General features: G+C 36.2%; 1 protein-coding gene and 1 long non-coding RNA gene across 17 annotated transcripts in view; one reads left to right on the forward strand and one right to left on the reverse strand.

Moving 5' to 3' along the window:
- The window catches only part of LOC116090228, a 7894-nt gene extending 4512 nt beyond the window's left edge, over nt 1-3382 (reverse strand). The window contains exon 1 of the long non-coding RNA XR_004118618.1: nt 3211-3382. This is a non-coding gene — a long non-coding RNA (uncharacterized LOC116090228). The remainder of the gene's footprint in view (nt 1-3210) is intronic.
- Nucleotides 1-14328, forward strand: part of Slc4a10 (solute carrier family 4 member 10) — a 432277-nt gene that overhangs the window by 149105 nt on the left and 268844 nt on the right. For all 16 annotated transcript variants that reach the window (XM_031370397.1, XM_031370402.1, XM_031370408.1 and 13 more), the window contains one exon: nt 1761-2216. In XM_031370397.1, the coding sequence (XP_031226257.1) occupies nt 2169-2216 (48 nt within the window). In that variant the 5' untranslated portion in view covers nt 1761-2168. The remainder of the gene's footprint in view (nt 1-1760; nt 2217-14328) is intronic.

Here is a 14328-nt window from a genome sequence, read left to right on the forward strand (position 1 = left end):
TCTTCTTCTTCTTCTTCTTCTTCTTCTTCTTCTTCTTCTTCTTCTTCTTCTTCTTTTCATTTTTTCCTAGGCAAGTATTTGATGCTTTTGATCAGAGATGTGTAGAAAGAGATAATTTTTTAAAATTCATATTACATTATTTATTATTAATGTTTTATATTTCATGTATATCTATGGGAGTTTGTTCTCTCCTTCTACTATGTGTGTTCTGGGAATGCAAGTCAGTTCATTAGGCTTGGTGGCAAGCACCATTGCCTGCTGAGCCGTCCTACTGACCTTGAGCTTTAGCAGTAGGTCTGATGAATCCTATTACACTGGTACTTTTAGGAGAGTAAATACCCAAGCAATGTTTGTTCCAGAAAAGCATGTTCAGAGTTTATTAATACATATTGTAGAAAAATGCTGATTAATAGGAATTTAAATACAGTTTTGTTTTTATTATCTCACTAGGAATTAAGAGTCAGACTTTTTAAATTATATTTAAATTAATTTAGAAACTATAAATTGGGTGACTTAGGATTAGTTACTTGAATAGAAATGAATGTTCAAAGGACATTTTTATTCTGTTATTCATATAAATTATTTCTGATTGTTTGTTACAGTTATGTGTGTGGGTAGGTATACACTTACTCATCCATTTGTTATAGGAAATCAAGGTGAGCCCATTTATTCCTAGCCAAATATCAAAAATTCAATTCCATTGTATAATCTAAATGTCCTATGAACAAAACTGTTACTCTTATCATTAGAGTATAAAAACTAGTAGTTTTCCAAAAAGCAATAAATACTTATTTTAAGAATTCTATTGAAGATGAGAAAGTTATGGATAGTTTCATCTACAATGAGAAATATATAAACTAGTATATTATTAATATTATTTTTATGTAAATCCAATTAAAGATTATAAAATCTGGTGACTTTTTAAGTTTACAATAAACTATAGTCGTAATTTTCAGCCATACTCTTTTAGCTCCTAAGAGATTTTTATTTCTATATACTTTAAACTTTTATATTCTTATTCTGAGGTCCAGGGATAGATGAATTTCATTACTTAAAATAGATACAACCAGGAACAGTGCTGGCTCACACCTGTAATCTCAGCATTTAGGATAAAGAGACAAGAAGATGACAAGTTCAACGCTAGTCTTTGCTTCTTACGGAGCCCTCTCTCAAAGACCTAAGAGATGGACATACAGCTCAGCAATAGAACATTTGCTTAGCATATCCAAAGCTTTGGGTTTGACTTCACATTCAGGAGATATGTATGCAAAATTAATCTCATAATTATTTAAAAGATTGTGTATGTAGACTATCACCAATTTCTTATTTCTAACGATGTTCTTTGACTCCTCTCCTCCCATGAATTATTTAACTAGTTAGGCAAGGAATATATGCCTAAACTGTTCACCAGATTTGCCACCTTATAATTGCCACCTTATATTGCCACTTTATAATTATATGTCTTACTCATTGCTACTGTCAGAATAGTTGACATTTCTCTCTTTTTTGAGAGACAAATTTTAGATAAAAATCCTTTTTAATAGTGTATGACTTGCCAGTTTCTCATGATTTAAACATAGAAAATGTCTATTTTACAAATTTACAAATAACTTACATTTTAAAATTAGTGAATAGTTCAAGCTCACTGACATTTTAATTTTGAAGTCATATTGCCTCAGATACCATACTAAATGATAGTAGGTAAGTCCTATTAAGACTTTGTGTTGACATCACCATATTTGAACTGTTATTTCCTATAGGATTCTGGAATGCAGTGAGTGCCTCAAGGTGTCAAAATCAGACTGAGCTGGTTAGAGGCCAGCATGAACTCATTTGTATAAGAAGCTATCATCTCAGGCAAAATTCTCAATGCCCTTTGGATTTGTAACATTGTCGTCTGTACTTTATACAAGTATCCAGGTGTGGGCAGTGATTCAGGGCTTTGGGGATCTCTCTTACCGGCCCAAGGATCCGAGGCAATCAGTGCAAAACCTGGCCAGCAGCCCGAGTGAGTAGGAGCCATGTGACTCTGGTGAGTTGGAGTGTGCAGTTGCCTCCTGCTTCAGAGCTACCTGATCCGAATACTAAGCAGAGCGAGTGCCCGGCTGAGTGGAAGACACCGAAGACACTGCAGAGCAAGGTGCTTTTTTCCAGAGGTGTTACAGAACATGGAGATTAAAGACCAGGGAGCCCAAATGGAGCCGCTGCTGCCTACGGTAAGAGACAACCTGCTGTCAAATAGATTTAACCGCTTTGCTGCTGAACCTGTCAGGCAAGTGGTAGGCTGCTAGGTGCTGGCAGTGTGTACTTTTAGGGTGGTGGATAGCTCCCACAACATATGGACAGGGTCTCCTCCCATCTCCGGAGACTGAAATGCTTAAAAGCAGAGCACATGCTTTTTTTTTTTTTTTTTCCACCTTCTCAATATGGATGCAGCATGGTGATGAAATGTCTCATGTTTGTTGCTGTTTGAAGAAATGGCTAGGGTTTAGCAGCAGGGGCAGTTGAGTGTCTTTCTCTCTGCCTGCTATTGCTTATCTTTCTGTTTCCGAAGATTTGCAGTGCTGACTCAAGCCCCTGCAAAGAACACCCCCCCCCCCATCCTATTTAGTCCTTAATACATTTCTTCCTGTGCTCCATCCTCAGGCAGTGAGGTGAGGGAATCTGCTGCCGTTAAAGCTCCAGAGATGTAGTCTCTGTAGAAAACGAGGAAAGGGTCGTGTGTGTGTGTGTGTGTGTGTGTGTGTGTGTGTGTGTGTGTGTGTGTGTGTGTGATCTGTCAGTATCTTTCTCAAAGAGAAGTGTACCACAGTTCATGTACGTGGAAGGTATGCGCTTTTGGAGACAGGCATACTATTCACATATCTGAAAGGTTCCTGAACTGTCATTTGGCATTAGCCCATTTGTTTATCGCTGGTCCGTTACCCGCCTGCTTGATTTAATATTTGGTGTGATTGATTTGCCTGTCTTCTACACAATCCCTGTCTGGCGCACAGACTTTGACTTAAGGCAGCATCCCTTTTAGTCTGGAGCAGCTCAAGAGAGGCGTGGGTGAGGGGTAGGGGGAGATCAGTATTTACATGGTGAAGCAGAGATGCCAAACGTTAGCTCCTAGCTTTCTATCAGCGTGATCATAGCTCAGAACAGGAGAAATCTCCGCAGCACCAAACCATGTAAGAGGCTGTTTTAAGCTCTTCGGTTGTGACCCACCTCGCAGACTAGGACCGCTGTAAACCGTCCTTTTCCAAATCCGTACTCATCTTTCGAATACACAGTTAAGTGATACTGTAGAAGGATAGAGCAATTTCTGGGCCACTGATTTAGGGCCTTCGGCTGCAGCCGGGTTCTAATGCCGCAAAAAAGATCCCGGTTTGCTTCCTGCATCAGCTGTGGCTACTGAGCATGCCCAGTACTCCCTAGGACACTAGGTTTGGATAGGGAGGGAGCAGAGAGGTGGGAAGAACACCAGTGTCACCAAGAAGAACAGAGCCTAAATTAAGAGCAAGGACAGTGGTGGGGGGGAGGTAGGAAAGGATATCAGATAGTTGGCCTGCCCTGCGTAAAGCTAGAGCCAGTGTGTGTGCGTGTGTGTGTGTGTGTGTGTGTGTGTGTGTGTGTGTGTGTGTGTAGTGATGAAAAAATGAGTAAAAGATTTGTGCAGCCTCTTAACTTGAATAGATACATAAATGTATACATAAATTATGCTTCTGTGGTTACTCTGAATAAATAGTCTTAATGATATCAGGAGCTGTTTGTTCTGTAAACGACAGGAACTATACACAGGAATTACAGGATGGAGATTTAGGAAAGATTAAATATAGGGGGAAAAATCCCTTTTGTGGCAGGGGAGTGGATGGGGGTTGGGACTTGTCCTAGAAAAGCAGGCTGAAGCCAGTTTGATGTGGCTTATGGATTGTCACTTGGTGGGAGCAGTTAAAGGATTTAAAACCAAATGAGGATTATCTGCAGGGGTTTAGAAATGGATGACTTTACTGGGCTACATGGGCAACCTGTTTGGGGCTTAAAAGAACAAGGGACATAAAAGTTTGGCTAGAAAAGAGGAACTACAATGTTTGGTAGAAATCAATTAAAGCCCACATTTAGAAATTTCATTTCCTGGATGTTTATGGCTAGTATAGAATAATTTTACAGCTTAATGGTAAGGCAGAACCATGGTAGCAATATGTTTTTAAAAAATACTAAAAAAAATTAGAAAAAAATGGTGAAGTTTTGGCCCGATTTTATATTTGTATAGTGTTATTTTTAACTTCTCCAATTGCTTTAATCAAAAGAAAAAAAAGTCATTTGTGCTATGTAATAAATAAGAAATCGAGGCACATCGAGTTCAAATAAAATGTTGAAGGTTAAATTGTAAGGAATCTAGAATATAGATCTTTGAAAACTCAATATTTTTGTGTTAGATTTTTTTTAATCAGGCTGACTACAATCAGTTTCTGGTCTCTTTATATGTATGTTTATACATATATATTTATACATATCCATTTATAGGTATGCTTGTATGTATATAAGAATATATTTATACATTTATATGTATGTATATATATACATATAAAGAGAAAGCAATATTATTTAGGAGCATATTATACTGAGGCCTGGCATTTCTATTTTTTTTTCTGTAACCTGGCATTTCTATTTTTTTTTCTGTATGAGTGGTGAAACACTTAGGTCTTACAGTCCACAACTGAAAAATGGGAATGCTATTGTATATGCCTTTTCATTTAATTTTTAAAAATATTTGTGTCTTTATATCTCTGTATGTAGAGTGTAACTTCACAGCACATGTGTGGAAGTCAGAGGACAACTTGTAAGAGTCAGTTCTCTTCTTTAAGCATGGGTCATGGTATTAAATAAGCTCGGGTCCTTGGGGCTGGCAATAGACACCTTTGTCAACTTATTTATCTCACAGGCCTAAGGCCACATTTTAAATGTAGTTTTATTCTATAGGTTAGCTGTGGAGGGACACTGACTCATTCAGTTGGCTGCCTCTGGGCAGAGACCTGTGTAATGTGTTAGTTTATTTGTGGAAAAGTAGATAAGGTTATCTTAGGAAATGGAAAATGTTAGAAAAAGAGAACATGGATTGTCTAAGTAATATTTTTATTTAATTTGAGTTATAATCTAAATTATAATTTTAATTTAAAACAAACTTGCTACACATTGCTACTTTGGAAGACATGTATAAGAAATCAGTCCTAATTCTTACTTGAGTATCTATTCTAGAAAGGTGGAGTATAGGAATAAATATATGTACAGGGTGCTGTTTGTGAGAATGGGGGGAATCTAAAATTTACATGCTTTAAGTTTATGGTAAAAGTTTTGAGCTCAGATTAAGAAAGTAGGATAGTTTAGAAAGGAAAGGAAAACTTTGGGCCAAGCGGTCAGGTCATTCTAATCAGAATCAGAATGTATGGCTATCTGTTTATGATATCCTTTTAGTTTAGGTTTGATAATGGTTCCTTCAGCTGTACCTACATAGACAGGAGTGCAGTTCAATATACTGAGAGTGAATGGAGACATGTGAGCACACTTTCAGCTCAGCTCTTCTCATGTCTCACAGGGCCTAAGGCTATGCTGCTTGCTGAGTGCTGCCACCAGCAGTCTCTGCAGTGAGTGCTGGCTAAGGTTCATGTATGCACTTACATGCTGGCACTTGAACCTAGGAACTCACACACTGAAGTAAGCAAGCACTCTACTACTGAAAAGAATTCCGGTCCTGTGTTCTATTTTTAGATAAAAGAAATGTAAGTTAAAGATTTGAATTTTTTTCAAACAGAGTGTTATTCTGCAATCGAGACTGGAATTTTGCTTCTTCAGCTTTGAAAGGGCTGGAGTTGCAAATATATGCCATCACACCTGGCTTTAATGTTTTTGTCATAAAAATTGCCTCATATACTCTTCGGGGTATGTTATTTTTCTTTAGGAACAGGAATGATTCACTTATAATCCCACTTAGCCATATACCATGTACCCTTCCCATATATCACTTATAGAATAGAATGTGTTTTAGAGCATGCTAAGCAATGGGTTTTACTGTGCAATCTTCACTTTTATATAAATCTATAAAATTTACTTTGCATGTTCATTTTACCTTTATTCTCTCTTCTTCCCTCCTTCTCTCTCATCAATCCCCATCCTCTCCTCTAATAGGCTTTCTTCTACTCTCATCTCTTTCTCTCTCTCTCTCTCTCTCTCTCTCTCTCTTACACACACACACACACACACATATACACACACATACACACACACATATATATACACACACATACACACACATACACACACACACACATATATACACACACATATACCTCACCCATTTATTTGTCTGTTGATAGACAGCTAGATTGCTGCACATTATGCTGCAATAAACATGGAGATGCAAATATCTCTGTGATGTGCTGATTTCGATTCCTTTGAGTAGACAGTGATAAGTGGACACCCATATAATATAGTAGTGATATTTTTAACTTCTTTGGAATCTCCATATTTATTTCCATTGTTGCTGTACAAGTCTGTGTTTCCAACAGTAGTCACAATGGTTCTTTTCCCCTACATCTTTACCAACACTTGCTGTTTATTTTCTCTGTGGTAGTTGCCCTGACTGGAGTGAGGTAGAATCTCAGTGTGGTTTTGATTACATTTTCCTGATGACTAGAGATGTTAAACACGTTTTCATGTTTATCTATTAAGAACTGTCTGTTGTGTTCAATTACCAATTGGACTGGGTGAGTAAGTTTTGGGCTAGTTAATTTTTTGGATTCTGTGTATCTCCTACCTTGAAAGGAGTCTGTTGTTAAACAGCCAGCAAGGACTTTCCTGATTCTGCAGACTATCTATTCACTCGTTTCTATGAAGAAGCTTGTCAGTTTCATGCAATCCTCTTTGTCAGTTCTTGGAGTAGTAACTTGTTATAACATTAGTTTCCCTTTCAGAAAGTACTTGTTAATGTCTGTATCTTGAAGCGTCTTTCCTATATTTTTCTTCAGCCTTTTTGAGTTGTAAAATCTTACCCTAAGGTCTTTGATCCATCTTGAGCTAATTTGGGATGGGGTGTAGGGTGAGAGATACCGATCTAATAACTTCTTTATTCTAACTTCAATCTCACTCCATTCTATATGAAGATATTTAGTTTTCTGAATGTTCTTCATTAATAGGCTGACTTTTGTTTTTCTTTCTGCAGTGAACTTTTTGGACCTAAAATCATTAGCTGGATGTGGCACTGTGGGTTTATTTCTGGCTCCTCCACTCTATCCTATTGGGCTCTATGTCTTCTCTTGTGCCAGGAACATGCTATTTCTGTTTTGATGGACTCTAGGGCAGTGTGAATTCAGACACTGTGACACCTCCAGCATTGGACTTTATGCTCAGGTTGCTTTGACTTTTAGGGGTTAGGTCTCATGATTTCTCTTGTTTTCTTTATTTATGAAGAATTCCATTAGGGTTTTGATGGAAATTGCATTGATTCTGTGGGCAAGTTTTGATAATAGAGCATTTTCCCCAATATTACCTCTGGAGGATAGGTCTTTTTACTTTAGAGCAGTTTGTGTTCCCAGCAATATTGTGTGGATGCAGACATTTTCCATATATTCTTTTCCTGTCCACATGTTTAGACATCTTTACTAATAGTATTACCCACCAGAATGGGATATTTTGTTACAGTTTATGTATGTTTATTAACACTCTCAAGTTTGTGGTGAGAATTTTTCTCCTGCATTTCCACCTTTATGCTGGGATTTTCGCTAGTTTGAGCTTGCTTAGGTTTTGTACATGATTTTACTGTTATTATCTAACAGTAACTATCAAACTCAGGGTCATCCAGATTTTCTCCTATGTTATATGTCTTAGTGTTTTTTATAGTTTTGTGTTTTTTAAAGTTTTTTTTATTGTTTTGTGTTTTCAGCTAATCTTGAGTTATTTTTCTAAACAATAAAAAATATACATTGAAAATTTTTTGTATTGATATATAGATATTCTAGAGTTTTATTGAAAGATACTATCATTCATCTACTTATAATGCCTTACTCTTTTGTCCAAGTTAAGGCACGAGAGACCCTATGCATCTGTGAGTCTATTCTGGTCTCTTCTCTGCTCTCTCAATCTACTTCATGTATTGCTGGAGCTTCATAGTAAGTCTTAGTGCTGGGCACTGACAGTCTTTTAGATTTGTTCCTCTTCGTCAATTTTTTTTTTTTTTTTTTTATGGAAACAGAGAACCAATTTGTTAACATCTACAAAATGGTTTGTTCCTTTTCTTTCGCTTGCGATTATATTGAATCTAAAGATAAGATTTGGAAGAACTGATGTTTCTCCATTCTCTATTTATTTAGTTATTCGGTTTATTTGACTAGAGTTTTTTTTCTTCTTTACCTGAACCTTGTATATATTGTTTTAAATTTATATTATGTACTTTTGGTGTCAGTATAATTGTTAATATGTTTTAAAGTTTAATTGCACTTGTTTAGTGCTGGGAAATATGACAGTAATTAATTTTATGTATTAATCTTGTATCTTGCACTTTGCTATACATAATATCTTCAGGAGGATTTTTCTGTTGATTATTTAGGCTTGTTTTTTACAGAAACAATTCTTTTATGCACAAGTAAAGATAATTTTTATTTCTTCCTTCCAAATCTATATTTCTTTTTTCTTTTATTTTGATGTTATTATTGTAGTTATGACAATGTTAAAATAATAGGAACCTGATGGGACATCTTTGCCTTGTTTCTGGTCTTAGTTGGAAAGCAATGAGTTTCTCATCGTCAGAAGTGAAGGGGAGGGGGGCCTGGAGGGAGCAACATTTTGGATCTAAGTAAATAAAATAATAAATAAATAATAATGAGAAAAGATATGTAAAGAACTACCATTTCACCCCAGTTTTCAAGATCACTCTTAGTCTGTCCTCACGAAATATGTATTACTGTAGTATAGTGAATCAAACTCTAAAAATCATCCTCTTTTTGTTTTCTGATTTTCATTGTAAGTTTCTCCAAAAATCTCATGCTTGAAGATAATTTTTATAAACTTATGTATGTTTGTTTTCAAATATCTAAGTGCTAAAACAAAAGAAAAGAAAAGCAGATATGAATCAGCAGAGAACAGATAAGGGCTATTTATGGACAAGAGTAAGGTTTCACTACAAATATGTATGAAGAAATTTTTGGGTTTATGGAAATCTTTTAAATACTACTTTGAAACTAATATACTATTACTAATAATATTTAGTTTGAATATATGGGTGTTTTGAAATGTATATCAGGTGAAAAATATTTTAAAATGCTCTCTTGCTTAAAATGTTTATAATTCATGAGTTTATTAATTTTAATAACTAACATATTTCTGTTCCATACATTGATACAAAAGGAACTGAATATTAAAAACATGTTCAAGAGACTAACCTAATATGGTTTATTAAATATGTAAACGTTGCCTCCTTTGCCTAACAAAGAGTTTTAAACCGTGGACGAGTACCCTCTTCAATAACTCAGGTATTCACTAATGATTTCATTCTGAGTTTGTTTTCCTAGTTTAGATGTTATGAGATAGATGAGTATTTGTTTCCTAGGTCTTTCATAAAAAAGGAAAACAATCTTCCAGTTTAAAACAATGTGCATTATTGTCCCATGGTCCTGGAGGCTGAAATCAAGGTGCCATCAGGAGTGTTCTATGCTATAGCTCTAGTCTTTGCTTCTTCCTTTGCTTGTCCGTCATCCTCCAGTATCCTCTCTCTTTTTGTAAAGATACCAACATATTTGATGAGAGCCCATTCTAATAATCTCATCTTAACTTGTGCACATTTGAAAAGACCTTTTTTAAAATTTAAATGCACTTTATTTTTAGACAACTCATATAACATTTTTTTTTTTTTCTTAAAAGAACAACAACAAAACCCAGTGCCTCCACTCCAAATAAATCATGGTCAAAATAAAAGCTCAAAATGACATCAGTCCCATTTGTCCCAAGTCCTAGTGTTGTATGGATGGTAAACAGCAGCCAATTATGGTGACAAGTGATAGATCCAATTTTTTACTGCAAAACAAAGAGATGGCGTTAACAGCTGCCCCAGTCTGAGCACAAGGATCCCAATATCTGTGAGCGCCAACATCTTTTTGGAGAGCATAGTTCCACACATAACAAAGCATGTGATATTTTTGTTACAGGTGTCTATTTCACTCTCACATTTCAATGGTGATTAAAGATCTTCATAAATTACATAAAAACTCAAAACCTGGCCAGAAAAATGTCTTATCAAATAAGAAAGTTGTTAGCAAGGCTGACAACATTTCAATTCCTTGGACTGGAGGTCGAATGAAAGAATCTACTACAATTCGCCCTTTAATTTCCATATCATGCCAATACACACACAAATGTAATAAAAATTTAAAAACTTAAAATGTTGCTATTTAGATATCATAATTTCTAATATTAAACCAATCAAGAGGAAACTAATATCAGCTGCTTCATGTAGAATTCTTTCTTTTCCGTTCCCTCTTTTTCTTGTTCCATCTCTCTCTTTTTTTAAAAAAAAATTATATAAGTGTGTGTGTGTGTGTGTGTGTGTGTGTGTGTGTGTGTGTGTATGTGCGTGTGGGCATACGTGTGTGTATGCTCCATCTCATGTACACCAGAAGAGGACATCAGAACTCACTGCAGATGGTTATGAGCCATCATGTTGCTGGGAATTGAACTCAGGACCTCTGGAAGAGCAGTCAGTGTGCTATTAATTCCTGAGCCATCTTTCCAGCCCTTCTTCTCCTTCTTACCTTCAATCTTTTCTCCTTTCCCTCTTGGTTTTCCTATGTAGCCTAGGATGATATGAAAATTCATGTATAGCTCAGCCTAGTCTAAAACTTATGACCTGCCTTCCTTAGCCTTCCGAGTACTGGGCTTGCAGACTTGTGCCCATGATGCGTGTTTCAAATGTTTTCTAATAATTAAATGTAGGTATCTGGAGTCTTCCCTGGCACACCTGACAGATTTATGCATATATGTGATCACATTTACTGTTTCCAGTAACTGAAACATATATTGTGTGGTTTTGTTTGTTTTCTCTTCTTTTTTCTCTTTTCTTTTCTCTTCTCTTTTCTTTTCTCTTCTCTTTTCTTTTCTCTTCTCTTCTCTTTTCTCTTCTCTTCTCTTCTCTTCTCTTCTCTTCTCTTCTCTTCTCTTCTCTTCTCTTCTCTTCTCTTCTTTTTCTCTCATTTTTCAAGACAGGGCTTCTCTTGTAGCCCTAGCTGTCCTGGAACTTACTCTATAGACCAGAACTCTGACCTAGAACTCAGAGATCCTCTTGTCTTTGTCTCATGGGTGCTGGAACTAAAGGCATGTGCCACCAGACCTGTCTTCAGAAATTTTGTTTGTTTTATACATGTGAGTACACTGTAGCTGTCTTCAGATACACACCAGAAGAGGACATCAGATTCCATTACAGATGGTTGTGAGCCACCATGTGGTTGCTGGGAATTGAACTCAGGACCTCTGGAAGAGCAGTCAGTGCTCTTAACCGCTGAGCCACCTCTCTAGCCCCAGAAACCTTGTTTTTAATTCATTTATTTTTAAAGAATTTTGTTGGTGTATAATACATATTTTCCCATTTTAAGTGTGCAATTCAAAGACTTTCAGTAAATTTATAGAGTAGTACAACTGTCATTATAATCTTGTTTTAAAACATTTTTTAACGCTCACTCCAAATTTTCTTTGAGACAACACAAAATCCCAGCATGAAGGGGAGAAGTAATCCCTCATTGATGAGGAACTAACAGCAAGATTTTAAAATGATATACATAATTTATTGAGCAATTGATTCAGTATCTTGATTTATCTATTTGATAGTAATAGAGAAGTGTGTCAATAACATAATCTGGCAATTATTCAAATAAGTTTTTCCTAATTATAACATTAATATTTACTTTTTAGGATAGCTTAGAAAGCCTTGAATGCAAATATAGTTTAGACATTTTATTATTTTTAAATTTTTTATTTTAGATAATCTTACTCACATAGTAATTATAAAAATAATACATATAGTTTCTATGTATACTGTATGTTTCTTATCCTAGTGTTAACATTTTAAATACTAGATATGGACATGGAAAATCTCTGTAACGAGCCAGGAATGTAGACTAGCCAGTTTCAGGAACCTGCTGGCCACAAAGGCTCCCTTAGTTGTTAGGTCCAAGAACAAAAAGCAGGATATGAGCCATCTGGGTGGTTCTAGGGAACGGTCAGCCATAAAGTGAATAACATTGACCAGATCACATTCTTGTGCATAATGAGTGTGTAGGATATTTTCCTTATGACCCTGACTCAAATAGGGGCTGAGTCTCTTTAGAATTTTCCATTGTTCTCTTGTTATGTTTCCTTGGTAACCCCTTGACCCCCCTAGTTTGTGATTTTTCCCTTTAAATACCCCTTACTCCTTGTGCTCGTGGTCGAACTCCTCTGGCCTGCAAGACTACGTGTTCAACCCAGATCTGGTTTATCCCGAATAAACCTCATGTGATTGCAGCAAGATCGGTCACCTGTGAGTTATTGGGTGGTCGCATCATCCTGAGACTTGAGTGAGGGTCTCCTGAGCTCCGGGGTCTTTCATTTCTTCTGGATGTTTAAAGATCTCCACAATGATTTCTAAGGTGGCTTTACCAGTTTGAACATCCAACAGTGAATATGGGTTGCTTTTTTTTTTACATCCTCACCAACATTTGTTATTTGGTTTCTTTCCTTTTTGCTTAGTTTGTTTGTATGAGATATAGTCTCTTTTTGTAGCTACGACTGGTCCTGAACTCTCAATGTAGATCAGAATGGGTGACTGGCCCTAAACCCTCTATGTGGATAGAATGGCCTCAAACTCACAGAGATCCTGTATTTGTCTCACAAGTGCTGAGATTAAAGTCATGTACCATTATGCCTACTAATATTTGAGTTCTTGAGCCTGGGATGAAGTGCGATTTCAAAGTTGTTTTTATTTACATTTCCTTGATGGTTAATGACGTTGAACATCTCTTGAAGATTTATTTATTTATTTATTTAATTTGTTAAATAGCAGAAAAAGTGACTTGATCAATGTGGTCACACTGGGAAAAAAAGACTAAGAGATTTCAGGGAGACCACTGAATCTTCAGGGTCCTACAATGAGATTGAAATTTAAGTAGAGGGCCTAGAAAGTGCATATCAAAATAGTACCATTCAAGCTGTAATTCCACCTCCCACTGACTCATCTTTGTTAAGATGGTCTGACAAGTTTGAACTGTGGGAATCGCTTTCCAAGAGACTTGATCTTCCTCCAGCTGGGCTTTTCTTTCTCTCAGCATGAGATTCTTGGGGAAAATTCCATTTATTTGGGGTCTATTGTTTCAGTAGTCTGATAATTAGATTGTGAGATACTTCATTTCTGCCAAGCCTGTTACAGTTCCTCATTTTTTTAACACCCCAATCTTGAGATGGAATAAGTCTGTTTGTAACAATATAATAAAGAGAATGCCTATAGAAACCAAGGTTAGAACACATTTAGTGCCATATAACCATGCAGAAGAACTGTTTTCAAAATCTCTTGGTTTTAGTTACTGTTGCAAGGACTGACACAATCAGTTTCATCTTGTTGGTTTGAATCAAGGCCTTATCATGAAGCTTAGCTAGACTCAAAAGTACCCTCCTCCCTTTTCAGTGTTCTAAGTCCTGAGATTGCAGGTAAACACTGCTCTTCCCAGAGAGACTTGATTTCAGTTTTGACAACTTCCTCTGTTGTCTCTGAACAATATTTTCCGAAGATATTGTTGATTAACTGAGAGTTTGTTCTCCATTGCCTCTTGATACTAGAAAAGGACTCATCTTGCATGATTGGATTTTATGCCATGCTGGGGTGGAGAGTAAATGACAGGTGTCAAAAAGTTAATAACAGTAAACCCTTTGTGTTCAATTTACATAACTGAAACATAAAAGAAATGGCTCTTAGGTCAGGCATATAAGAACTTCCAGAAATTAGCTGAAAAATACTTATTTAACTTTAAATTTTTGAATGCCAGTGAGGCAGGACCAACAGCTGCTGAAAGTCAGTGGATTGTAGAAAGAACTGCTGAATTAGATCAACCTATATCATTTAAAGATGTTTTAATATCAGAATGGAAGTCCAGGAATATTTTGTGTTGGGGAAGAAGTTTTGTCTATATTTCCACAGGTGATGAAAGACTATAGGTTCCATCAAAATTGATAAAAATCCAATCTGAGTAAGAGAAACTTTCACATGAAAGGTCTACTCAAGGAAGGAAGAGATGCAGAAAGAGAAAAATGCAGATGACACAGAAAGCTGATTCT

The sequence above is a fragment of the Mastomys coucha genome, unplaced genomic scaffold (genome assembly GCF_008632895.1).
Source record: "Mastomys coucha isolate ucsf_1 unplaced genomic scaffold, UCSF_Mcou_1 pScaffold15, whole genome shotgun sequence".
NCBI classification, from domain to species: Eukaryota; Metazoa; Chordata; class Mammalia; order Rodentia; family Muridae; genus Mastomys; species Mastomys coucha.